General features: G+C 47.5%; 9 protein-coding genes across 9 annotated transcripts; 3 read left to right on the top strand and 6 right to left on the bottom strand.

Annotated features, from left to right (window-relative positions):
- Positions 1-34: 34 nt before the first annotated feature.
- Positions 35-532, bottom strand: LOZ57_001912 (uncharacterized protein; the record flags this gene model as incomplete). The annotated part of the gene is made up of 3 exons (XM_049250994.1): positions 35-185; positions 251-363; positions 470-532. The coding sequence occupies 3 exons, from the start codon at positions 530-532 to the stop codon at positions 35-37; spliced, it is 327 nt and encodes a 108-aa protein (XP_049109844.1).
- Positions 533-1,513: 981 nt separating this feature from the next.
- On the top strand, positions 1,514-3,963 carry RGD1 (Rho GTPase-activating protein; the record flags this gene model as incomplete). The annotated part of the gene is made up of 9 exons (XM_049250995.1): positions 1,514-1,666; positions 1,719-1,772; positions 1,844-2,450; positions 2,518-2,723; positions 2,779-3,316; positions 3,372-3,515; positions 3,577-3,671; positions 3,725-3,795; positions 3,852-3,963. 9 exons carry the CDS (start codon positions 1,514-1,516, stop codon positions 3,961-3,963), a joined length of 1,980 nt encoding a protein of 659 aa, XP_049109845.1.
- Positions 3,964-5,676: 1,713 nt separating this feature from the next.
- On the top strand, positions 5,677-7,280 carry LOZ57_001914 (uncharacterized protein; the record flags this gene model as incomplete). Its single annotated transcript, XM_049250996.1, has 3 exons — positions 5,677-5,939; positions 5,990-6,957; positions 7,015-7,280. The coding sequence occupies 3 exons, from the start codon at positions 5,677-5,679 to the stop codon at positions 7,278-7,280; spliced, it is 1,497 nt and encodes a 498-aa protein (XP_049109846.1).
- A 314-nt stretch (positions 7,281-7,594) lies between these two features.
- LOZ57_001915 (uncharacterized protein) lies at positions 7,595-8,525 on the bottom strand (the record flags this gene model as incomplete). Its single annotated transcript, XM_049250997.1, has 3 exons — positions 7,595-8,078; positions 8,146-8,253; positions 8,332-8,525. 3 exons carry the CDS (start codon positions 8,523-8,525, stop codon positions 7,595-7,597), a joined length of 786 nt encoding a protein of 261 aa, XP_049109847.1.
- Positions 8,526-11,525: 3,000 nt separating this feature from the next.
- SUI1 (Eukaryotic translation initiation factor eIF-1) lies at positions 11,526-12,257 on the bottom strand (the record flags this gene model as incomplete). Its single annotated transcript, XM_049250998.1, has 4 exons — positions 11,526-11,674; positions 11,733-11,825; positions 11,931-12,005; positions 12,230-12,257. The coding sequence occupies 4 exons, from the start codon at positions 12,255-12,257 to the stop codon at positions 11,526-11,528; spliced, it is 345 nt and encodes a 114-aa protein (XP_049109848.1).
- Positions 12,258-12,636: 379 nt separating this feature from the next.
- Positions 12,637-15,264, bottom strand: apc5 (the record flags this gene model as incomplete). Its single annotated transcript, XM_049250999.1, has 7 exons — positions 12,637-13,345; positions 13,409-13,545; positions 13,600-13,706; positions 13,765-13,888; positions 13,947-14,358; positions 14,413-14,506; positions 14,562-15,264. The coding sequence occupies 7 exons, from the start codon at positions 15,262-15,264 to the stop codon at positions 12,637-12,639; spliced, it is 2,286 nt and encodes a 761-aa protein (XP_049109849.1).
- A 488-nt stretch (positions 15,265-15,752) lies between these two features.
- On the top strand, positions 15,753-16,833 carry ADE1 (Bifunctional purine biosynthetic protein ade1; the record flags this gene model as incomplete). Its single annotated transcript, XM_049251000.1, has 3 exons — positions 15,753-15,917; positions 15,981-16,353; positions 16,409-16,833. 3 exons carry the CDS (start codon positions 15,753-15,755, stop codon positions 16,831-16,833), a joined length of 963 nt encoding a protein of 320 aa, XP_049109850.1.
- A 309-nt stretch (positions 16,834-17,142) lies between these two features.
- LOZ57_001919 (uncharacterized protein) lies at positions 17,143-18,057 on the bottom strand (the record flags this gene model as incomplete). The annotated part of the gene is made up of 1 exon (XM_049251001.1): positions 17,143-18,057. The coding sequence occupies one exon, from the start codon at positions 18,055-18,057 to the stop codon at positions 17,143-17,145; it is 915 nt and encodes a 304-aa protein (XP_049109851.1).
- Positions 18,058-18,823: 766 nt separating this feature from the next.
- SRB8 (RNA polymerase II mediator complex subunit) lies at positions 18,824-23,859 on the bottom strand (the record flags this gene model as incomplete). The annotated part of the gene is made up of 9 exons (XM_049251002.1): positions 18,824-19,807; positions 19,861-20,090; positions 20,145-20,406; positions 20,470-21,334; positions 21,391-21,698; positions 21,756-22,379; positions 22,437-22,641; positions 22,694-23,291; positions 23,352-23,859. The coding sequence occupies 9 exons, from the start codon at positions 23,857-23,859 to the stop codon at positions 18,824-18,826; spliced, it is 4,584 nt and encodes a 1,527-aa protein (XP_049109852.1).
- Positions 23,860-24,519: the final 660 nt, after the last annotated feature.

A 24,519-nucleotide genomic window follows, 5' to 3' on the forward strand; every position in this document is an offset into this window, starting at 1 on the left:
TTGCCCAGACCCAGTGCGGAGCACTCCTGATAAATCACAATTTCGATGGCCTCCCCTCGTATCCGGTGACAAAGCTGCAGAATTTCAAGTCTGCTGGCCCGTCAAGCAGCGGCGCAAGTTTCCCGCCCAGCGCTTTGAAGTAATCAGTGGCTCCGTGGACTTTGAGCGCGTTCACGTCCTTATATCTGCGCACGGCCCTGGTTAGATCGGGAGGATCATCCTACACAAAACAGGGTTGCAAAAAGCATACTTTTCAACAATGATAAGCTCGTCGCTTTTTTTAGGCCGCAGCACAAAGAATCGCAAGGTATCTGGCTCCTTTTCGTGGATGTTGGCTACTGACGCGGCGAGGAGTTTTGCTACCTATTGAAATGCGCCTATTATTAGCGACCTAGCCAATGGATTGCCTGATTTATTATTTTTATAGGACATGGGTGCTGGTCTCTATTATCTTTCTGTTTGTGCTCACCTCATCCACCTTTCCTGCCTTCGGTTTGAAGGTCGCAATGACATGAATCTCCTTAGAAGCCATCATAATTATTATCCAACCTTCAACCCTTTCGCACGAGTAGATCTTTACGACAACAATGGCAGCTCAGCTATGCCCCGTAACCAACATTTATAAATGCCTCTAACCTAGGTTCAGTGGAGCTGCGAGCGTCGTTGGCTTCGTGGTCCTGCTGTGGAGTCAACCGAACCGCGGCTCCTTTAAGTGAACCCCGACCAGGCCCGGCCTCAACGCAAATAAATCTCAGAGCCCAACCCATCCATCCATGTAGTTATTTCGCCGTTATTTCTAGAATTTCCAGAGAACAAGAGGGAGGGCGGGGCATGCGTGATTTGTCCACAAGGGCCAGGGCCCAGGGGGCCACGGTAGGCCGTTTCGAGATGATGATTGTCGCCAGAGCCTCCATCGCGACAAATCAAACGGCGCCCTGCTTACTGACAAGGAACAATCCACCCAGTGTCAATAATAATGGGGATTCGCAAATCTCAGCGTTAGTATTATCGCAATCAAGCTCCACAAGCTTCTATCTGTCAAGTGCGGCATCCTGGTCCAATAACGGCGAAAGGGAGCAAGAGACTGGCGCGTTTCTCCTACTTCATTTGTAGTGTACGGAGTAGCTATTAAATTCTCGGGTCTGCTACTCGACATACGAAGTCGATGGGCAGATTTCAATGCCAGTTATAGATCAGGCGCATGGCAGTTATAGCCTACCAAGGACTTCCTTTATAATCTGCTGTATGGGTCTTTTTTGTCGATTGTATGACGCGAGGCGGGGAGCATAGCCGGTCTGTTTCGCGCGCCGTAGCTAACTAACTTACAAGCTTACATGCGGCTAACTAACCAGTTAGTCAACATAGTTAACTACGCCACCCAACTGCGAAGTATTATCGCGAATTATTACCAGCAGCGCTCCCATTTCAAGGTCTTGCGGGTTTTAATATCTGGAGTACAGATCAAGTCCGTATCTTCCAGGTAAACAACACCAGTGTACAAATAACATCCACAATGGCGGAGGTAGCAGCCAGTCAGCCAGAATCTACATCTGTTCAACCTCCGCACGCCGAAGCACCACTGCCTCAGCCTGAAGATGAGACACCTCAAGTTGCAGTGGTTGATACAGAGGAGAAGGAGAAGTTGGAAAGAGTGATTCAGTCCGACGTATGTGGATGTGGCCTGCCGATGCCATGACGGTTTGCTGAAAATATTGCAGATTGGGGTTTCGACCCTTCTAAATAGGCTGAAGCAAAGCATCAGTTCCGCCAAAGTAAGCTCTCTCCTTGCGTTGTAATGCTTGCCTCGCACCTATGCCCATCTGATCGTTCGTCCCAATTGTAGGACTTTGCGACCTTACTACGCAAGCGCGCCTCGCTCGAAGAAGACCATGCCCAGGGACTCAAGAAACTGTCGCGTGCGATGCACGATTCTTCGTTGCGCCCGGATAACCGCCAGGGCACCTTCGCACGGAGCTACGATGACATGAATAAAGTACACGACCGCATGGCGGACCATGGCCTGCAGTTCTCGCTCTCCCTACATAAAATGTCGGATGATTTGAACGAGCTCGCCGCAAGCATTGAACGAGGCCGCAAACATTGGAAGCAGAATGGGTTGTCCGCAGAAAAGAGAGTTCAGGATGCCGAATTAGCAGCTGAAAAGGCAAAGTCAAAATATGACGGCTTCGCAGAGCAATACGACCGTGCCAGGACCGGAGACCGCCAGCCAGGGAAGTTTGGTCTTAAGGGTCCAAAGTCCGCTGCGCAATATGAGGAAGAGTTGCTTCGAAAAGTACAACATGCAGACACGGATTATGCGAACAAGGTGCAGGCAGCTCAAACGTTAAAACAGGAGCTGATTGCTACGCTCCGGCCTCAGGCCACGAACGCTCTCCAGGACTTGATCAATGAGTGTGATTCTGCACTGGCTCTCCAAATGCAGAAATTCGGTATGTTGAATGCCAGTTTATAGGTGACAATGAACCTCATGCTGACTGTGACATACCATGTCTCCAGCGTCCTTTAGCGAAAAACTTCTGCTAGGAACTGGGTTATCAGTGAGCCCGCTGAGAAACAATGGTGCCGGAGATGCGCCCATACCAAAAAGTCTCCGGGACGCTGCTCGTCAAGTTGACAATGAGCGCGACTTCAAAGATTATATCATGAGCCATTCCTCAAAAGCTAACTCCAACTCTAACTTGATCAAATACGAGCGTCATCCTGTAAGCAGGAGATAACCCCTTTTTAGTTGTTCCTATACTGATAATTGATTCCAAGACCCTCATCACTCCACAAACGCAAAATGCGAGCGCTCACCCCAAGAGGCAATCACTCAGCATCCATTCCACCCCAGCCATTCCACCCCCAACAGCAGCCCAGTCTTTCGCTCAAATGACTCCTCAAAATGCCCCGCCTGCTCCCGCCCAGATGCAGCATGCTGTGCAGCCTCCGCAACCTCCTCCGTCTTTCCCCCATCCAACTCAGGGAGCTTTTATTACTCAGTCGCCACCACAGCACCTCCCCATGCCTTATCCTCCTCCTGTTATACCCCATCAAACTTTTGCTTCCGCGCCTCCACGTTCGAGTTTGGACCGCCCGGCCTCCAGTTCAGGACAACATCCAGATCTGCCCCCGTTGAACCCCGTTTTTGGCGTTAGCCTGGAAGATCTATTCCGAAGAGATGGCACAGCAATCCCAATGATCGTCTATCAATGTATTCAAGCTGTCGAATTATTCGGGTTGAATTTGGAGGGAATATACAGGCTGTCTGGAAATACTTTGCATATCCAGCGGATGAAGGCATTGTTCGATAACGGTATGTTTTGCCACTGTTTTATGCACTAATTTCACTCTTGCTTACTTGAACACAGACTCCAGCCAAGTTGATTTCACCAATCCTGAAAGTTTTTACCATGATGTAAATAGCGTTGCTGGTCTCATGAAACAATTTTTCCGGGAGCTGCCGGACCCATTATTTACGAATGATCGTTACCAAGATTTTATCAATGCTGCTCGTAAGCTAATCCCTCATTCTCCTCACTTCCCTCATCCATGTAGTTTTTAACAGTATTCTAGGCAAGGAGGATGATAATCAACGTCGAGACACTCTACATGCTCTGATCAATAGCCTTCCAGATCCTAACTATGCCACACTCCGGGCATTAGTCTTGGTATGGGTACCTGCTTCCTGTTTTAGGAGAAGATACTAATTTATTTCCACTAGCACTTGAACCATGTGCAGGAGCGGTCCTCCGAAAACAGAATGAATGCTGGAAATATTGCCATAAGTTTTGGGTCAGTATCCCCCATCAGTATGGTTGACGCGGGTCCATACTGACTTAGCCTCACAGGTTGACCCTTATGGGCTCCAGTGCTGGCCACAGCATTGCGGATTCAGGCTGGCAAGCACGGGTCATTGAGACAGTTCTGCAAAATACATTCCAGATTTTTGATGACGATTGATCCCGTTGTGCTTCCTCCAATCATCTCAAGCACAACAATTTTTCTCACATGGTATATTTGGGGTTCAAGCTCTTTGGCTAAAAGGTAGGCTCGAGAGTCAATGGTGGTACTTTTCGTTTGCATTGCATTTCTTCCCTGACTCCAGGAAACTGCGGCCCTGGCAACAGCTTTTCTTGGAGCGTTTTTTTTTTTTTTTCGTTCTTCAATCCTTATGTACGCGCATGGCGGACATGAGGCTCTGGCTGCATGATGTGTAGTTATGGTATTATCAAACTGCTTCCGACTCAACGATCATGACTTTCAATGTTTCCAGTTCGTTCATATAGTTATAGCCCATGTCAATCACTTCTCTCACAGGCAACATCTCAAGACCCCATTCAAAAACTCCGTAGCCGAATAGAGTTTCCACCTGCCAGTCACGAAAACTTAGATCCGCACCCAAGAAACGCCATGCCTGCGATCCACACTCACGGCAGGTCATTGGGCGAGCTCCACCGCGCTATGAAGCCACGACAAATCGCCAGGCAGCATATTCGCGCTGGTTTGGGAAGAGGAAGCTTAACTAGCCGAATTGCAGAGCAGGCTCTAAGCCCAGGCGAAATTCTCCGCAAGCGACCCCATCTTACCGGACAATGACAAGCGTGGAAAAGAAAAAGAAAAAAAAAAAGTCGAAAAATGTCTGAATAAATAGAAGCTCTTCTGGTCACCGGACTGTCCGTGCATTCTGTTTCCTTCATTCTTTGTCCATCGGGTTCTGGTGGGCGGTCTGACTCTATCACCGCCTCAACATCGCGAAATAGTTAGCCGCTGTCCGGTATGGGCCAACCCTCGTTTCAGGCGTCTAACGCCTTGATATATTTAACCTATGGGGCGTTCTTGTAATTATGATCTCTCACCTATGGATGGCTGGAAAACTTACTGGATGATAGGGTGACTGGTCTCTATATTGCTTATCTGCTGCGCAAGCAGACAAAGGGCCAATTCTTGTCCAGTAACGGGACGCAAAAGGGTTAGAATCCAGAGAAACGCCGTTTTAAAACGAGTACCCCTCGTAGCTGCTTTCTCCCTTCCACTGTGTCGATTTATGGATAGCTGACGTTCTCGCCTTTTGCGATTAGCTTTGCCTCTTGCTCTGAACTTCATCGCTTCGGGTGAGTGGTCAAATGCATGGGCTGCAATATCAATTCTTTCTTCTCAAGCGTGAGAAGCGGCAGCCAAGTAAGAGTCATCGATGAAATTTTAGTTTCATCTCTCTATACCCAAGATCCTAGACTTTCTGGTCTCTGGCTCTTTCGTGGAACGGCAGAGTGAAGTTATTGTACTCAGCTGCAGAGCATTGGGTAGTGTGCAGCATAAAATAGGTTCGTATCAGAGAGTTCACTCCAGCCTATGCTACTCCAAGAGTTTGCGGTGGAAACAGGCGAAGGTGATAGCTCTATCCCGCATATCAGGCTGGTTCTGGGATTCATCTACCTCTTCTCATGGCAGCTCTTGGAGAGCATCTGCTGCGGCAACACTACGGGTGCTGATTGTGGCGCTGGCGACCAAATGATCCAACTTCTGGACGCCTTTTCGCCGGCCTGGAGAGATCGTGTGGCGTCAGTGCAGGCAAGAAGCTGAGATTGTACCGTTGAACACTCGATCAAGTTAATGCTTGCGTGGGAAATGTGCTGCCGCTTCTCCCCTGCCTTTGTCTGCAAACTTACTCATATCATGACCTATGCTGACCTTAGGGATTCTTCTATTCATGTCTATATAGCTCTTGGTTCTGGCATTCTTTTCACATACCCAGAAATAGCCACGATTGCTGGCGTGCAGGGGCTAGTCGTGTATGGACTAGCATCCTCGCTACCTCTATTAGTTTTTGGATTCCTAGGACCAATTATTCGGAAAAAATGCCCGGACGGTTTCGTCTTGACGGAGTGGACCCGACAAAGATATGGAGTTGTCGCCGCTGTGTACTTGAGCATCTTGACGTACGTATTTCGAACCCTAAAAAAGATACAAATTTCTAACTAAATTCTAGCTTGATCACTCTATTTCTTTATATGGTTGCTGAACTGTCTGCGCTGCAGCAAATTATCAATGCGCTTACTGGATTAAATGGACTCCCAGTAGTTATTGTGCAAGTTATCGTGACCACCATCTACACTTCGCTAGGTGGTTTCAAGGTGTCGTTTATGACCGACAATATTCAAGGGGTTATGGTCCTTGGCCTCATCATCATTGCAGTCGTTACTGTTGGCACCAAGACCAACATTGATCGCTCCTTAATTGACTCGTCCGGATACCTGAATTCCTCCCTTCTTGGCTGGCAACTCATTTATATTCTTCCCATCGCCATTCTGACAAACGACTTCTTTCTTTCCAGCTTTTGGCTCCGTACCTTCGCTTCTAAGACGGACCGAGATCTTCGAATTGGTGTTTCTATTGCAAGCTTTGCGGTACTATGCATTCTTGTTCTGGTTGGATCCACGGGCCTTCTGGCGGCCTGGTCCGGTGCCTGGCCAGGAAATCCGCCGCAGAGCGGCTCGATCGCTTTCTTCCTTCTGTTGGAAAAACTACCAAGCTGGGTGGTCGGGATAGTCCTTGTCATGACTGTTGCTCTTAGTACTGCAGCTTTTGACAGTCTCCAGTCCGCCATGGTCAGCACCGCAAGTAATGATTTGTTCCGCAACAAACTATCTCTAATATTTATCCGTATCGGGGTGGTACTGTGCATTGTACCAGTGGTGATTGTTGCCTTAAAATCCCCCAGCGTGTTGCAGATATTCCTGATATCTGATCTTGTTTCGGCTTCTGCAATACCTGTTTTAGTGATGGGCTTGTCAGAAAGATGTTACTTTTGGTCAGGCCTTGAAGTTGTTGTTGGGGGGCTAGGAGGCATATTTTCTGTCTTTATTTTCGGGTCCATCTATTATGGTAGTGCATACAAGGGCGGCCGGTTAATCTTGCTGGAAAATGGTCTCTATGCCAATGATTGGAGCGTATTTGGTGAGTCTCCTGCCCCTATCTCTTGACATAGTTAGGTAGCGACTAAAAGGTAGATAGGTGCATTTGTCGCTGCGCCTGTTGGCGGCTTTATATTCTCCGTTATTGCCTTTGCGCTACGGGTTGGCGTTCAGTTCATGTACGCTAGAGCCCGCGGCAAACGTTTTGATGTATTCGATAAACCGGTCAGACCTGTGAGTAGAGATGATGATCTGAATGGAGCCTTGGGTCCGGCCGATGACATTCGCGATGAAGAAGGCGGCAAGCCCCAAACTAATCCCCTATGGGTTAATGACAGAAAGAATGGACAGCAAGGGCGGTGGTGATCTGTGATATAATTCAGAGCGGCAGTCATGTCGCTTAGGAGCTATTGAGACTGGTAAACATCGTAGGTCTCAACAAGCATATACAGTTTGTGAGCCGCTTTAGGTTAGGTGGTGTCATCAAATTTTTCTGGAATAATAAAACTCGGAGAATGGGTAGTGAATATTTTGCCTGATGATATATGGGTCAGTGATGGCGATTGACTAAAGGATAGCTAACAATTAACCCGCGCGGTGGTATTCGCTCGCTATGAATTTTGGATATAAAAAGACATATATAATACATGGCTAATCTTACGCCTCCATATGGCCAAAAATTACCCTTTCATCCTCATGGTCAACATGTCAATCCGGTCCTTCATTGTCAAGCCGGCTGCAAACATGGGGTCCTGCTCCATATCTTCCACGGTTGTCTCCTCCGCTAGTCCCCATATTTTCCAGTCCCCATCCTCCCCGTTAATCATAAATCTCTGGAGCACAACGTATTCTGTACAGTCTTTCATTTTCTCTTTCATCTCTTCAAGATTTTGTTCATCTCCACTGGTTGGGGTGATAAGCGATTGCTTGCTCTGTATTCTAACAATGGTTTGACGAACACCGAATCCCTTTGCATCGGGAAGAGATGCAGCACGATCGGATATGACTTTTGCTCCAGAAAGCGTGCGGGCGAAGGGGAATTTTTTATAGGAGTGGAGGGTCCAGACAAGACGGGGTGAGTTTCGTGGGCGGCGGGAGATGCGAGCAGCAAATGTCTGGTATATCCCTTGGCAACACAATTTTTGGAGCGAAGAGGTGTCGCCTCTGTGCAGATATTGGGTTAGCTCTACAAAAGGCAGTGGAGAGAGAGAGAGAGAGAGAGAGTCTGTACTTCGCGAAGGCGGTATACATCTGCTTGTGCAGTTCGAGAGCATGCTTCTTGCGTTCTCGTAATCGGAGGGGAAGTTTTTTATTTATAAATTTGCAGTACGACATTAAACTAATTAGTTGAGCCCATTAGCCTACAGTTTCATTGAGGATTAGAGCAGGCTTGAGTATTCTCGCTGCAAGGACGTACCTGATAAAATTCGTAAATTTCATTTTCAACGATGTCCACTCCATTCGTAACCTCATTTTTGGGTCCTTGAATATTGACGGCATATTTTTCCAGAGAGGCCTAATAAACGTGCCTGGCAGTAATCCGATATCGTTGGGGATCATGTCCCTACTGGCACTGCTCATAGTATCTTTCACACGATTTTTCATGCTCATCTGTGCAGGTATTCGAGGCTTCAATGTCTGAAAGCCCCCTTTAGCATATCTGCTATTGGTCGTTGAAAAGAGCTTCGATTGGCATTGCGCCAGTGAGGGTGCGGGTGACGGTCGGGATGGAGGGTGGGCTAAGAGGGGGGCTAGTGAGCGTCGCAAAAGAATTGACTTCATGATTGCGTCTTATAGCTGTATATTTTGTAGAATTTCTGTTTCAATAGGCCTCCAAGGGAGCCGTCGGAGGCCGTAGAATGTGCCGTCTGTTCTCATCATTTCATCGTTTCTTTACGAAGCTTTTGATGCGGATGACTAAGATCAACGGAACATTATTTATACGTTTTCGAGGCTAGTCCCAAATCACACTAGCCTATATATCAAGTGATATGATTATAAATATATATATTACATAATGCGCGTCTCAGTTTTTGGCCGAGAAAAGATCGTAAAGAAGACGGAATTTGCATGCGCGTCGAGGAGCGCCAGATGACGAGACAGCTGCCTCGGCGGGTGAAATCAGGATGGTTTATCTAGACGTCAACGTGCCGCTGCGCCGGAACCTCAAGCACACCCATAGAAACCGTTTCGAAGCATAATCGGACAACGGAACGTTTAACCATTAGGACAACGGTATGGACTCCCTGAAGCTTTTTGGAATCAGTGGAACGGCTGTTCCTTGGGTGGGCAGATGCGAAACGATTGGAGGAGCCGCTGCTGTTATCCTGCTATTACTCGCCTCGAAGGTCCTCGTCCAGCTGGAATGGAATTCGCTTCCGCCAACTGGCCTTTGGGTTACGAGTCGAGCTGTAAAGCTGCCCAGGGAGATTCATAAGCATCTAATAAACCTCACAAGCACCTTCAATGTAGAGCGCCCAGGAGTGGAAATCGGAAGCGTATTTGGTGTCTGTTCGCTGTTCTGACACGACCCAAGACCCGTCCATCCAACTCGCATCCTGACGCCAGAAAGCCAAAGTCTATACTTACGCCGTCTGCGAGAAACTCGTTTCCTCCTCGCTCGCAACCCAGACGCCGCAGAAGCCCAGCGGACCACCCGGCTTGCGATTCAGGCGACACAGTCCCCGGCGATACGTGCAGCAGCTGCAAGGATTCCGCCTCCCACACCATCAAGCACACCCAACAACTCGAGACTGGCGTCCTCCGCCGCCGCCGCCGATCTGTCTTCCTCTTCCTCTCGCCATCTGCCACCCTCTCAAACTCGCCTCCGCCATGCCTCGCTCTTGTTCAATAGCCTGCTCGACCCGAATAACTTCCCGTCGCCTGCCGCCGCCGACTCGTCCAAGAGCATCGCCCGTACCCCGTCGCCTGGAGCCGTCACTCCCAACCCGCTCCACCCCCGTGTCGCTGTGATACTTGGCGTTGACCGTCGCTGGTACCTCCCCTTGCTGGTTTGCCGGGCATTGAGCATCGCCCCGGCGGCGTGGTGGGGGTTGCGGTGTGCTTTTACGTTTTTGGCGGAACTGCTTCCCAGCCGGCCACTTATATGGGAACCTGAGGGCGATATCGCGGGAGGATGGACGGCAGCCATAATCAAGGACACGGCCGCAACGGTTGCTGCTATAGACTGGGACACGGACGGCCGGTTTCGAGTCACAGAGGTTGCCCTGGCGATTATGTGGGTGCGTTACGTCCCCTCTACTACTAGAGCTATTGGGTAGTTATACTGATCGTCGCCAGTGCTTTTCTTCGGCGTACTTATCGTATTTTTTTGCCGATTGCTTGATGTCTCGCTGGTAACTATGGCCATATGTATTTTGTATGATGCTGCTCCGTTGACTAAGGTGATCGTTGCAGGCTTCTAAATTACACCCCTCCTGCCGTTGTGATCCGCCTTCTTACTACTAATGCTCTACTTGCCTACCTAACTTCTTGGATTCTTTACCTTTCTGGCGCGTCATCCGACCCTCGTTTACTTCTTCCAGCCTGGATATCTATTACTTCAGTTCGTCCTACTCCAATACTGCCCTTACAGCCATGAGCTAACTGACTGTAGATCCTTACCCTTCTGTATCACCTCACCCAGCGCAAAATTAACATCAAAAAGGAGACAGCCGCCTCTCTTTCAGTATTTTCGATCGCTAGTTTTATTAGCATGTGTTCCCTGCTTCTGCAACTACATTTATCTCGAGATAATGAACCTGAGCTACCGTTCTTCATCTTGGGTAAGAAGCTTTGGAAGATCGTCGCGGAGAAGATGATTGTGGTGGAACATCTTCGTGCTGGTGCTCTTGAAACGTAGGTGCGGGTTACTGGACAGCTTGATACGTACATACATTTCTTTCACTCGTATATCTTTTGGTTGTGTGTCCAGATCTGTATAAAGCTCTTCATATAGTTGGTGGCAATGCTTTTCTCTTTCGCCCATACCGAGTATCCCTGGGCGGACGTTCTCTAAAGGATTAGACCTACGTAGGACATAAGATAGTCTTCTATACAATCGTTCAGGGGTCTGACAGACTCATAAGGAACTCTGCAACCGAATAAGCATTATTGATATTAACTAACTGAAACCAACTAAGATAGCTGAAAGAGTGAGCTATGAGTCGTAATAAAAGTTATGGCAAATGATGTTGCGCAAAACCGAGCTTTGAAGCCACAGGAGCAGGCGTGAAGTAAAATCGAATCAAAGCAAAGTACTCTCATTATTATCAACCATCAAGTTAATTTAATAACGAACGGGCAGAACAGCAGGCCATCCGCAGCTGCTTAGCACGGCAAATTAAAGGAACCGATCATAGGTCGCCCCAGCTCGCCTCAACCCATTATAGTGCAGGGAGATAAACCTTTCTCCTAGTGCGTAGCCATAGCAGAAATAAGATTTACCGATTATACCCCACAAGATCGTGCCCGTCGCCCTTATGCCTGGCACATGAATCAAGCCCAGCTTACTAGATTAGAGTCATACCATACAATGAGCAGTGCAAGATATGACCAATTTAGATAGAGCGTAGACAGGCGGGAGAAGGCGAGAAAGGCGTCGCCTTTGACCTAGAACCCGTGGACCTTGATGGTCTTGGCGTCTAGTTCAAGGCCTTCCTTCTTGTCGGTCAAGAATTCTTGAACATCTTTGCGTTGGTCTCCTTGGAGCTGGATCACCTCGCCCATCTCAGTGTCGTTCACGATGGTTCCATTGCAGGCTAAGGTGAAGATCCAATTAGCCAATGTTCCATAAGGCGGCGGGGGTAGAAAGCATACCAAATTTCTTTTTGATGACCTTGAGAATCTTCTTCTGGTCAAACTTTTTCGGAAGACCTTGGACTGTGGTCAAAGTCTTACGACCATTGCGCTCTGTTTGCTCAGAGATGACGTGTCAGTCACCTGTGTCATGCCAAGACAAGGTGCAAAAGCCCCTTGGGGGTGGAGTAAGAAAGTGATCAAGAAACAAGGACGTACGTTGTATCCGTATGTGGATATAATTTTGAGACTGTTTAGTGTCGCCGGTATCTTCGTCAGCTTCGGCGAAGGGGTCTATTGAAAAGAGTAGTTAGCATTTTGTAGGTTTGGTCAAAACTACCCCGCTTGAGCTGAGGAGCTTCAAATCAACGTCACGCGACCAAAGTTCTGCAAATGGTAGAAATTCAACCCGAGAGTGAGAATCTACCAGTATGCAAGATTGGGAGAGATGAGGGACAGACAAAAGCGGTTTGTGGACAGCAGTAGGGGGAGTGGAGTGGCGGTAAATGCAGACTTACCAAAGGTCTTGAGGTTTTCGATTGACATAAACTCAGTTGTTGTAGGCGAACCGCTCTAACAAGTAGTTTCTAGGGAAAATTAGGTATATGTGAGAGCAAAAAACCGTTGTGTTCGAGAAGAGAGGAGTTGATGGTGCTGGTGGGAGAACGATGGAAAGGCGGGAAGGCGACGAGTTGGGCAGCTTTTCAAGGGAGGCGAGGGGCGCCGAAAACGGCTAGCCTGGCTGACTCAGCAATGGCCAACGGCTTGGCATGGGAGGCGTGAACAACAACCCATTTTTGGGTGTGAAAGAGCTGAGCGTGTGATACAGCAGAGTGCTGTTGGTGATACGCAGCACGGCGTACACGGCATTGCTACCTGACTTGCCGCGCTGCTGTACTCCCAAGCTGAGCTCATAACTGGCCATCTAAGACTGCATCCTGGCTTCCCGCTTCAGATCTAGGTAGCGAGCTGCATAGTCATTGGCCAACGCAAAGTCACCGGAGAGGTACATCAGTGTGGCCTTTTTCGATGTTGTTTCGCATTGGCCTTGCACGTTCTCGGCATTTGAGTACTCTTCAAAAGCGCAATCGGTAAACTCCAATGCTCTTGATAGGTACTCCTGCTGTCGCATGTTGTCCTGCTTATGGCCGCCGGCCAGTCCCATGTTTGCATCTGCGAGCAGAGAGTAGGTGCGGGCGGCCAGTATACAATCGTTGCTTTCTAATATTTGAGGAATAACGCTTTCTAAAATATTGGCCGCCGCATTAAATTCTTGGAAGGTCATCAAAACAGTAGAAAGGTGACCAAGAGCCTCCCACAAGCTGGGTAGTACCCGCGATCGATAGGCTATGCTGGCAGCTCGCATCGCAAGCGAAAATGCCCGCTCAGGCTGATCTGTATTTTGGAATATACGGGTTTTCAAATTCAGCAGCTGAATTTGAAGTGCAACATCAAAAGACCCCTGTTGGGTTGATTTCGCAACCTGTTCAACTAGGCGAAGTGCTGAGCTGTAATCTGATTTGCACATCATATACTCTATCTCCAGTAGATGTAAAGAGGCGAGATGTTCAAATTCGTTCGGCGCGCACCCGTGGAGTTGAGCAACGAGATGTTCCGCTGCCATTATATCATTTCTATAAACGTTGGTGCCCACTAGTTAATCGGTTAATCAATGAGTTTGAAGAGTTGAGTCATACCGGTTTAATTGCTGCCGTAGCTTCAAAAGGCCACAGAGAAATACCCAAGTTTGTTGACTTTTAAGGCTCTGCCCACTGCTAGACGGGATTCCTTCTAGTTGCGATATGGCCTGGGCATGGCTGCCACTCAAAAAGAGCTAATGAATGACATTATTAGGAGAGCCCGCATAAAAGACACAGGCAACACCCACAAGCAAAGAATTTTGGAAGTTGACTTTGAGATAATCATCGAATAGAGCACCTTCTCGATAACACTCCTGTAGAATCTCGTAGGTTGCAGAGGCGAGGTGGGATACCCCTAATAACAAATATATTAGAGAGCTTAGTATTACACATTCATAGGGTAAATGTCTCACCGAGTCGCATGAAGAAAGCCACCTGCAGGACCAGTAGCTGGCCCATGGCAGAATTCATACTTTGGCCGGCATTAAGGTGAGCAGCCTTCGCTATATGTTCGAACACTGAGGCAATACTTTCTCCCTAGGCCAGAATTAGTATCTCGATGTCTTCGTAAAAATGGTAGGGAACATCAACGTACGTAGGCTAATTCTAACTTGGCTTCTTCTAATAAGGAAGTGCTAAGCAAGCTCCATGTATTATTTTCTCGAGCTTTAGCCTGGAGAAAAGACAATGCCTCTCTGTCACTGCCAAGCATTCCCGTGCTCTGAACGTCTTCAGATGCACAAGAATAGCCCTTCCGACAATGGTACAGCCAGCTCACGCAGTAGTTCAAACAGTGCATATCTTGGGTTTCTCTGGCAATAGATATTGCTTCTTGCATGGCCGAAACAGCCTCCCCAAGGCAACCGAAGTCTGCTTGGAGAGTGGCTAAATTCAGCAGGGCATATTGATAACAGGTGCGATCTTGATTATGCACGGTATAGTCGAAGTATTGATGAAGGCTGTCAAATGACGATGGGAAATCTCCCGCCTTCCATGAGTCTAGAAATCTTAAGATACTTAGCAAATCAATTCGCCACCAAGGGGCATGCCTTGGGACTTACCGTACATAGTGGGAAAGATTCGGGACAGCCGCTCCAGAAATAAGCATCCATTTTAATGTTTTGCGCATTTCTTCTGTGACCCTTGTGCCTTTGCCTAGACAAAAGGTTAGTATGCAAAGGGTAAACGAAGGCGTTCGAAAAGCCATTACTTTGCATTTCCTGTACCTGAAATTCTAATAGCCTTTCCATGTCCTTCGTGCTTAGAGTAATTTTGGCATCACTGTTGCTATCTACCAGACCACCATAGACAATATTTGCCAGAGGGCTATTGAGGTCCAAGCCCAGTTCTAAGAGGTTTGCATCCACCTTGTTCTTGCTATGGATTGGATTTCTTTTGGCCCAGGTCTGATACGTGGGCATCCTATACTTTATGAGAGCACGCCACAGGGACACGGAATCATGGAATTGAAGTCTTGCGTATTCAAGCTGTGCTCTTCGTACAAAGGCACCCAGGGGCGACATTCGAGAAAATCGCATTTTGCCGGTTTCTGGGTCACGTATTTGTTCTTCCCGCGGCTTGGTTACCAAATCTGATACTGCTGTAAAAAACTCCTCGAGGGAGTCTACGCAGTCCAACTGCCATAACTTTTTGAGGAAGATATCCCATAACGTCCGACCAGGAATAGAAGATGCCAGACAGGAAGTCGCCTTTTCGAACTCCTCAATAGAGATTGTATGAACCTTATCACTATGAAACACGCAATCTTTCGAGTCCAGGGTATCTAAAGGGAGCAAATGTAAAACAAAAAACGATAGAAGCTCGACAGTCGCCGAGTTTGCAACAACCCCCTCGGAGTAGATAGAGACCAGCGCCAGAAAAGCGACTTTAGAAGGTGTCAAGTAACGCGCCATTTTGCCGAAGGAAACGGCTCAGACTCTCAGCGCACGAAAAAATGCGCCGGGGCAGCGCCTCCCGGCTACTGTTGGTGCCAGTTCGCCGTTTTCAGTCAAAGGCCGGTAACCGCCACGATGGTGAGAATTGCCGACAGACTCGGGGGGCGGGTTATCACCTTTTGACTTTAAGAGCTTGAGCTTCTTTTCTGCTTGCGAAGTAAAACCCAAGTTCAGAACTATCGACGAGCTGGCAGGCTGTCTTCTGGGTGTCGTGAGCTAACTAGTTGGCTCGCTAGCCTGCTGACTAGGAAGCTTGTTGGGGTGGAAGATTCTGTCACGGACCACAAAACTTTCCACCCGCCCCGCGACGAGCACCCCGCAGCTTATAAAGAACTCGCCGTTGTTCGTGCCGACACCTCGTTTTCCCTTCCCTCGTTCCTCGCTTCGACCTCAGCGACTGTTTTCTCGAGTCAAAAATAGGGAAACCCCTCGTTTTGACGTGCACCATGACTGGTCAACTGATCAAGGCGCCCTTCATCGCCAGTGACTTGGGCGCCATCCTGCCCGTGTTTGCTGAAGGCAAAGTCAGGGAGGTGTACAAGATCGATGAAAACACCCTTCTTTTTGTGGCGTCCGATAGAGTTTCAGCGTACGATGTGATTCTTGCAAATGTGAGTTCAATATTTGTGGCCTGACTCCCCGCTGTAGAGCGTGGCTTACATGCAGAGCTTCAGGGCGTACGCAACAAGGGCGTGATTCTCACTCTCATCTCTGCCTATTGGTTCAAGTTCCTCAAAGCAGCCTTGCCAACTCTCCAGAGCCATTTTATTGGCCTTGAACTGCCTGCTCAGATCCCCCAGGAGCTTCGACGGAGCTACCAAAACCGAAGCATGGTCGTGCGCAAGGTCAAGGTCTTCCCAATCGAATCAATTGTGCGTGGCTACATCGCTGGCTCAGCATGGAGAGAATATCAAGAGTCTAGCACTGTCCATGGAATATCTATGCCCTCAGGCCTTATTGAAAGTTGCCGACTTCCCAAAGCACTGTGGACCCCCAGTACCAAAGCGGACCAGGGAGACCATGACATCAATATTCACCCTAGAGATGGTATGCCTCCTTACCGACTGCGGTTGCTTCGTAAGTACGTACTAACGGGTCATAGCTGGCAAACTCATTGGCCAAAAATATGCCGACAAAATTCAAAGCATTTCAGTCACGCTTTATAACGTGGCTTATGCACACGCCTTCTCTCGAGGAATTATTATTGCCGATACGAAGTTTGAATTTGGTCTCGACGTTGAAACCGACCAGATTATTCTCATTGATGAGGTCTTGACCCCGGATTCCTCTCGTTTCTGGTCAGCCAGCAAGTACGAAGCGGGCCGACCCCAGGAAAGCTTCGATAAGCAGTTCTTGAGGGACTGGTTGACCTCTAATGGGTTGGCTGAAATGGAAAACGTTGAAATTCCAGCTGATATTGCCAGAAAGACTGAACTCAAGTACTACGAGGCATTCGAGAGGATTACTGGAAATGCCTTTCAGGATGACATGCCCTCTGTTCCCGAGGGGGGAAATCCAGCCGAATGAGGGGAGGTATTCTACGTCACAGCGAGGGCGATCCAGAAGAGGAAAAGCTCTTGTTCCTTTATTGAACTATGCCGTATGATACACAGACTGGAGCTTTTGTTTGTGGAGTTTATTGGTGTTATTTATCTCTCTACCCTGTGCCCTTGACGTGATCAACTTGGATTTGTTTCGGGTTTTATTATTATTCGTACGTAACCTAAAAGTACGGAACTATGATTGCAAGTTTCATATACAAATGCGATGGCCTACAAATTTCCTCCAAACGCCTGGTATTATGCTAAATTTATACGGTTAGATCAATCCAAAGTCTTAATATTCCTTTTTTAATCCCTTAAGCTGTTTGAATCTACCCAAGCCTTTCGCTTCGGAATCCACCAGCGAAGGTTCATCCTTGCCAGCTTCCACTGTCGGCATATCTAACGCTCTCTCACCACAAATGTAGCGCTCCTCTTTCATCTCTTCCTTGGACAGCCAGTTGGTTGCCCATATGCGGTGGATTCTCAAATCATACGGGCCCTCCACACGATCAGTCAGCCCAATGCCGATGGACTTGACTCTCTGCCTTATCATGCCAGTTTGCGGCTCGACGACCTTTCCGTGATTTGTCCGAACAAAATCGCCCCATTTTATCAATATGGTTTCCCAGCCAGTCGAGCTTGGTCCGGGAGTCGCTGCATGCGGAGATATCGCGTCCAAAGTCGGAAGATCGGCAAGTGCTGCTGGGGAGTCCGACAAGGGCGTGTCGGGCGATCGTGATTGAGATAGTACCCTATGATGATGCGTCCACAGTCGGTGTTGATGGATATCTGTTTCCACGATACTGTCCGTTTGTATATTAACAGTATATCGCCTACCGTCGGATTTCACTCTTAGAGCTAGATATGCGAACGGATCCATATCCCAATGTAGGCCACCGAATATCCACCGACGATCGTGATTTCGAAATGCAGCATATCCAGTCCGCTGTATCCTCCAATTCGTAGGTAATTTAGTCGATATAGAGCCATGAAAACGGGCGTGGGCGGGTGCGTTAGTGGTAGGGTCAGGAGGGATGAAGTCTAGGTTTGCGGTGCTATAGCCACCCACTGCACGATCGGCCATTGTTTTGCAATCCTTTACACCTTCCTCATGTTCAAAATCAAGGAGGTAGTACGGTTTCGTTGGAATTTCGAGAGTCTCAAAACCCCAAGCTACATATTCATTAATGTCAGCCCAGGCAAGCATGGTTAAGGAATTGACAAACAGGACGGGTATTATAAGCTAGAAATGGGCTTAAATAAAGCGCGAAGAAGCTCGTTTGTGCGCACATACCCATCTTTGATAGGCGGGACAACTCGTTAGTTGTACGTTTGAAAAGGCCTGACCCCCGGGCGAGGCATTTCGCCGTAGGAATCATCTTCACGTATATCTAGGCTTTCCCTAGAGCCTGCCACAGCTTTCAAAATTGAATTATGAATCAATAATTGCTGCATTTAACTAGAACAATGGGTTGGAAACTAAATGTCTGCTGAACAAATTCCAATGCTTCTCTGCCATGTGAGCGAAGTGAATTGATCACGTGACATATATTTCTCGCCTGCGCAGGTGAAGCATTATTACCCTCATAGCAGTTGGCCACATTGTTATTTGAGGATGTTGACAGGAGGATATATGTCTTGAGATATATAGAATAGTCACCGGGCTATAGCTGTAAAATATTGTGAAACGTAAGCTACTCACCTACAAATGTCTGTTTCTATCAGGACGCAAGCTGAGTTTAGCAAAATCATATTAAGGAGAGGTAGTATATATATAATCGTTCATCTCATGCCATCATAACTGGAGAGAAATTCGTATCAGAAGGGAACGCAAAGGAATTCTATGACAAATCGATTAAAAAATCCCGAAAGTCTGAACGCCCTGATGCTGATATTATAGGATAAAAGGAAAAAAAAAAAAAAAAAAAAAAAAACACCAGGTTAAGAATATCCGAGAGATCTGAAAATCGCCACTAAGAATGTCTCGTTTGCCTCGTTCCAAAAAATGTCAAGTTTATGGGTGTGTCATTGACACCAACCACAGGAGCTGCCTCGCCTAACATCTCCCAAGGTCGGGGTTGATATGGGCCAGTAACCCGACCGTTTTGTTGGAGACGAAGTTTATCAGTGAAGGAATTTGGGTCGTCAGGGGCTGTAAATGTTGGCATATTAGAGGCTTGAGACGGTGCGGCTTGCAAGTGTGGGGGAATGTTTGTGGATGGGCCGTTCGTAGAAGGGTTAGGGCCGCTATGGGTCACAATGGGAATTTGGTGGTCTGGTATAGGGCCAAAGATGAAGAGCAAGCGGGGGTCATTTTGAGGATGAAGGACAGGTGGACATTTTTCCCGCAAAAAACGCGCGCACTCGAACCGCGCTTCATCGCGAAGGGTATCGGCAAGAGCGCAGCACACATCGAACGCTTGAAGTCGCAAATTCGCCCATGTACTTGGAAGATTTTGTACAAGGCTAATTTGCTTGGTAAAATGGAGAAGCAGTGGGCTAAAATCTTTAGTAAGACGATTTGTAAATAAAGGTAATCGGGTCGCATAGCAGATTTGAATTAAAATGCGGGTTTGGTTGTTGACCTCCGTCCGTGAGGTAGAGTGGGCTGGAAAGGATAACCGGTGCAGAGCCACAAGGCGAAGAAGAATATAGAACCAGAGGCCGGCCCGGAGCTCTGATATCTGATTATCGCATGCAAAGCCTGGGCTATTGGGTATTAAAGAATCAGCAGCGTTTTTCACAATTCCTGATTCCACGATGCCCTGCAATAGGGACATCATTTTATCGGCGATGTCAGAACCTATAGAGGACGAAATAAATTCATCGGGGATTGAATATGACAATTCTTCGATAATACGGAGATAAATCAAGGCAGATTCTCCGTACGAAAGATCTGATGAGTTGGCAAAGGAGAGAGGAAGAGAGAGAAGTTCGTGCTCAGCGCGATGCCTAATCTGTTTTCGCTGTCAGAAGGGTGATGTATGAAATAACTAGGGATGGGGCTTACCAATTGGGCGGCAGTAACAGGTAGGACTTTCAAAACTTCAAGCCAGCGCCGCTCACCGTTGCGGATATCAATTTCTGCCGTCTTGAATAATGAGTCTACAACGCCGTTTCTGGCAACATCCTCATTGGGAGTAGCGTCAAGAAGAAGCTGGAGCTTAATTAAGCAAGAAGGCAGAGAAAATTCATCAATGAGATCGATAACAACGTGACTTTGTTGTATAACGGGAATGTCTTCAATGCAGAAATTAACAATTGCCGAACCCCATCAAGATGACACGGTCTTACCTCGAGAATTAAACCCTAGTAAAATATCGAGTGCTTTGTGAATAAAGCTCAAGCAATTGGGAAATTCTTCAAGAAGCCGACTGGCCTTCTCGAGATCAGATTTACATATTTTCTGAATAATTAAATCGCAGAAGAGATATTTGGCTCCTTGGGTGTTATGGTTTCCGCTAATTTCGGCGAAGGTGTCATTGATAAGGGTGAGAGCATCATGGGCGTGGACGGAGATATATTCTTGTCTTGCAATCTTATAGCGATATGATACCTAGAGCCGATGAATGGTGAGAATCAGGATTATGGAGTATATAGAGTGTAGGAGGGTACGTACAAGGTCTATTTCCTGAAGACTTTCTAGGCAGATAAGATCTACCAACTCATAGCGAAGTTCCGTAATATTTCGTAACGATTGTTGATCCGCATCAGAGGCCAGAACCCCTTTGATAAGAGCAAAGAACGCGTGAAATGTAACGCAGCCAACGCCGATCAGAGGTGGGAGGAAAGCGGCAAAAGAAGGGCGCGACGAAGCCTTCAACAATGAGATGATCCATTTCAACATCAAAACATCAAAAACCTTGGGGTTGAGATTGCGTAATTCGGATAGATATCGAGCGGTTTTATGAGAAGAGTCTAGCTCGCTGGGCTGCTGGAGCCTTTTTACCAACACGTCAAAGATCTGTCGCAGGTTGGACTCATCAATACTGTGCCCTGAATCAAGCAACTGACGTATAGCGTCAGGAACGGTTGAGCGAGAGTAGCTTGCTGGTTCTAGAGGCTGTTCAGAAACCGGAGATGAAACCATCATCAAGAATTTCTTATCAAAGCGGGAGAGGTCACGTCGAAGCATTGTCACTGCAGGGGTTTCAGTTGGCAACTTTATTCCGATTTCAAGAAGAGATGATATTAGCTCCAGAGTCAAATGATCAGATTTTCCGATACAGGAGTATGTAGTTAAGATGCCCCGAAAAATATCAACAAATGCACCGATGGCCTTGAAAGAATCCGTATGATAGTTGAGCGTATCCGCAATGGATATTAGTACAGGTACCTCATCTGAACTGGTAGCATATCTCAATATGTCTGCGAGAAGTGACAAGTCTCCTAGAGACTCGATAACATCTCTAATTTTAAAGAACTGCGCGATCGTAAGGGCCGAAATCTCAACTGCGGAAGGGGTATCATTGTCGGGGAGAATCCTAAAGAGAACTATCAGAAACGGCGATACTGTATAATAGAGGATACCCCATTATACCTGAGGGAAGATTTTCGGCACGAAATGACATGCTCACGTAGCCAATGCCCGATTTCCGATTTAATCGTCCAGGATATATGAGTACCGTCAACAAGGGGGGAGCCCCCAATAGGGTCTCCACTGGGCTTAGGGACAATATCAGCTAATTCTCTGTGAATATGGAATTTTATGCTCGAAATCAAACGATATTCGGAATCAACGGAGAAGCCTGCTTTAAGAAGGATGGCGTTTCGAAGATTCCAAACATGAGTTGGTAGCCTATGGCGTGGCAGATGAGTGAGAACGCAAACATCTGCTGGTATAGAAGACTAAGAGGTAACTTAACATTTTGCAAGCTATTGAATGTCTTTGCTCAGGAAACTCACCACATAGTCTCGAACGGCCCCACGGGCCAAAAGCCATTGGAGGTATTTGCCAACGGCAAAAGAATGGGAACGAACAAGCTCGCAGACGATATGGTATATGTTATCTGTAGAAAAACTTGGGGCCTCGCCTTTTGACTGTAGAAAGGTAATAATGTGGCTGTCAGTGTCAACTCCTGCTTTTCTCCACCTCCTTATCAATCGCACAGTGGCATAGATTCTAGCAGATCCACAACGAAAATTGGTTGACGCCCAGCCTAGAACTTTTGATAATAATATATCATAACCCAAGTTCAAAGTCTCGCAGCTTAAAAAGAGTGTATCAATATCGTTAGCGGAACCAGGACTATCCAGTAAGCTGATAAATTGTTGGGAGGGTGATATATAATCACTACGACGACATAATTCAGCTTTGATGACAGTTTCGTTCCTCTTGGTAATCCAGTCAACCTTTTGGCTATCTGCTTCCATATTGGGACTAAAACAAGTAATAAGAGTATGTTTGTAGGTTCGCCATGTAAGTGGTAATATAAAGCAGGACGAATTTGTTTCAGCAAAAGTCTTAACCACAAAGGAAAGACGCTCAACAATTGGCTGTTTCGGCGCAAAGTGGTCAAGCGCCAAAAGCTTCGGGCACAAAGTTAGTCCGTTTTACTTCAAATTAAAAGAGAGTGTACACAATACCTTTTGCAGTTTCTCCAGTAAAATTTCTGCTAGGCGACGGCCCCTTTTTCTAAATTGAACAATGTGTGCCCAGTATGTTCCAAGCATGGAAAGCCATACAGGAAGAATTGCAATCGAGGCTTCACTGAGTGATTGAAGAAACCACTCCTGGCATAAATCTCGGTCAAGAAGGTGTTCTTGAAATAGCCGTGCTGCAAGTTTCACGCTGTATTCAACGTGAGCAAATATTCCATGAGGGGGTCAAGGGCAAGGCTTACACATAAGACATGGTTGGCGCCCAGTTTGGGGTCCCACAAGCCCCAACAATACTCTCCACAAATTGTTGAACATTAACGCTCCAATCTCGAACCCATTTAATCTCAAGGCCATTGGCAATAGCCGCTGAAGTTCCTTTTCTTTTAAATGCACGAATCTCATTCGCACCAACACACTTGGCTAACCAAACAGCTCTCCCAACCGGAATCCCCTTGTTTACGCATTGATCAAGAAGAATTTTGCCCCTAATTCCGTGGGGTATTGTCCGACTCAATTTTCGAAGTGGGACAGAAGGGTTCGCCAAATCCCGCAACCAGGCCTCTCTTTTAATATCCGTTAAGGTAACCCGAGGAGGAGGTTTGAATGTTGAAAAATCCGTAACTCTACAACGAGACTGTCGCCTGTCAAGAGCGGTAGTAAATATGGAAGAAAGTAGTTTCAAACCCGATCGATGTTTGAAGTTGGCGTAGAGTGCCGGCCTCGCAGTGTTGGTCTCGTTTTGTGCCATGGGCACACGGTCATAGAAACCTTGTTTCGCCGTCGTCTCCGTCAACTGGTCTTCCGGGTGCAGACCTTTCCAAGGATAAAAGTCTAGAGGGGCTGATATCGGAAGCCATTAGTTCCGCCTGGAGAACAACAATCAAAAGAAAAAGTACTTACTGTCGGAACCAAGTATTGGGGCGACCTCAGGAACTTTCATGTTAAAAGGCGTCGTTTGAACTTCAATATTTGCAAGCTGATTATTGAGGGCAATGATCTCTGCTATGTTGTCTTCGTTGTCGATGTTGGGTTGAGGTCTGTAGTCCCAGGGTCGCATCGGTAATGGTAGACATGATTTTTTAAGGTCATCATTGGGAGTTTCAGGGTCCGAAACTTCGTCTTGAAAGCTCCACGAAGGCCTTTCCGTTGGAGTGGATGGGCCGGTATCTTGGGATGCAAACGAGCATGGTTGCGATAACTGTGTAGTTGAGGCTTGCGGCGTATCTAGAGAATCTATTGTAGTGCCAACTTTTTGCCGCTTCGAAGCTCTATTCGCATCGCATGTTTCGTAGTCGCTACCAGTTAGGTCAATCACAGGGCTCTGGATGGCATATTCGGTTGCCGACTCGTCCAGCTGGACCTGTGCCCGGCCGGCAATTCCACTGGAGGACGAGGTGCTACTAGTCATCGAATAGCGAGATAGCATTACATCTCATTCAGAGACTAGAAGCTAAAAAATAATGTACGGGGTGTACGAATGCCCGCTCATTCTGAAATTATGGGCAGGGCGACATCACAGGTCCGGCCGACAACGCGGGAGGTGTGCAAGCGAACGGCCGGGAATTAAGAGTGTAGAAATTGGTGAGCCTGGGGCTCTCTCGCCGCCGCGGACACACCGTCTTTTCCTTCAGATCAATACCTGAAGCGAGAGAGTCAACACTCAGACTGTGTCACAGAACAGCTCACATAGAGTAGTGTAACTTACGGTCCCTTTGAGCTTCAAAGCTAAATGGACAACCGCTGGATCATGGCTAGTTCATTAATAGGGCGAGTGCTAACAAGCCCAATCGCGAGCTGCTTCCAGTGCAACCAAGGCTGCTCCAAGTCACTGGTGGAAGAGTCAAGATCATCACCTTCGGGCCTCCGAGCTGCTCATGACGAAAATCGCGGCGAGCCTATCAGGACAGTAACTATCACGTGTTGTTCCGCGCCACGTTCGTTTGCTGGGCTCAGGCCTAGGCCTGGTGGTTACGGAGTATATAGTGATGCAACTACAGAGTAGTCTACAGTGCGCCCAATAATAGATATGGTGACTATAGCTACAGCTAACTCCCGTTTTTTTACTCTC

Source organism: Ophidiomyces ophidiicola, assembly GCF_022830035.1.
Source record: "Ophidiomyces ophidiicola strain CBS 122913 chromosome Unknown scaffold_5, whole genome shotgun sequence".
NCBI classification, from domain to species: Eukaryota; Fungi; Ascomycota; class Eurotiomycetes; order Onygenales; family Onygenaceae; genus Ophidiomyces; species Ophidiomyces ophidiicola.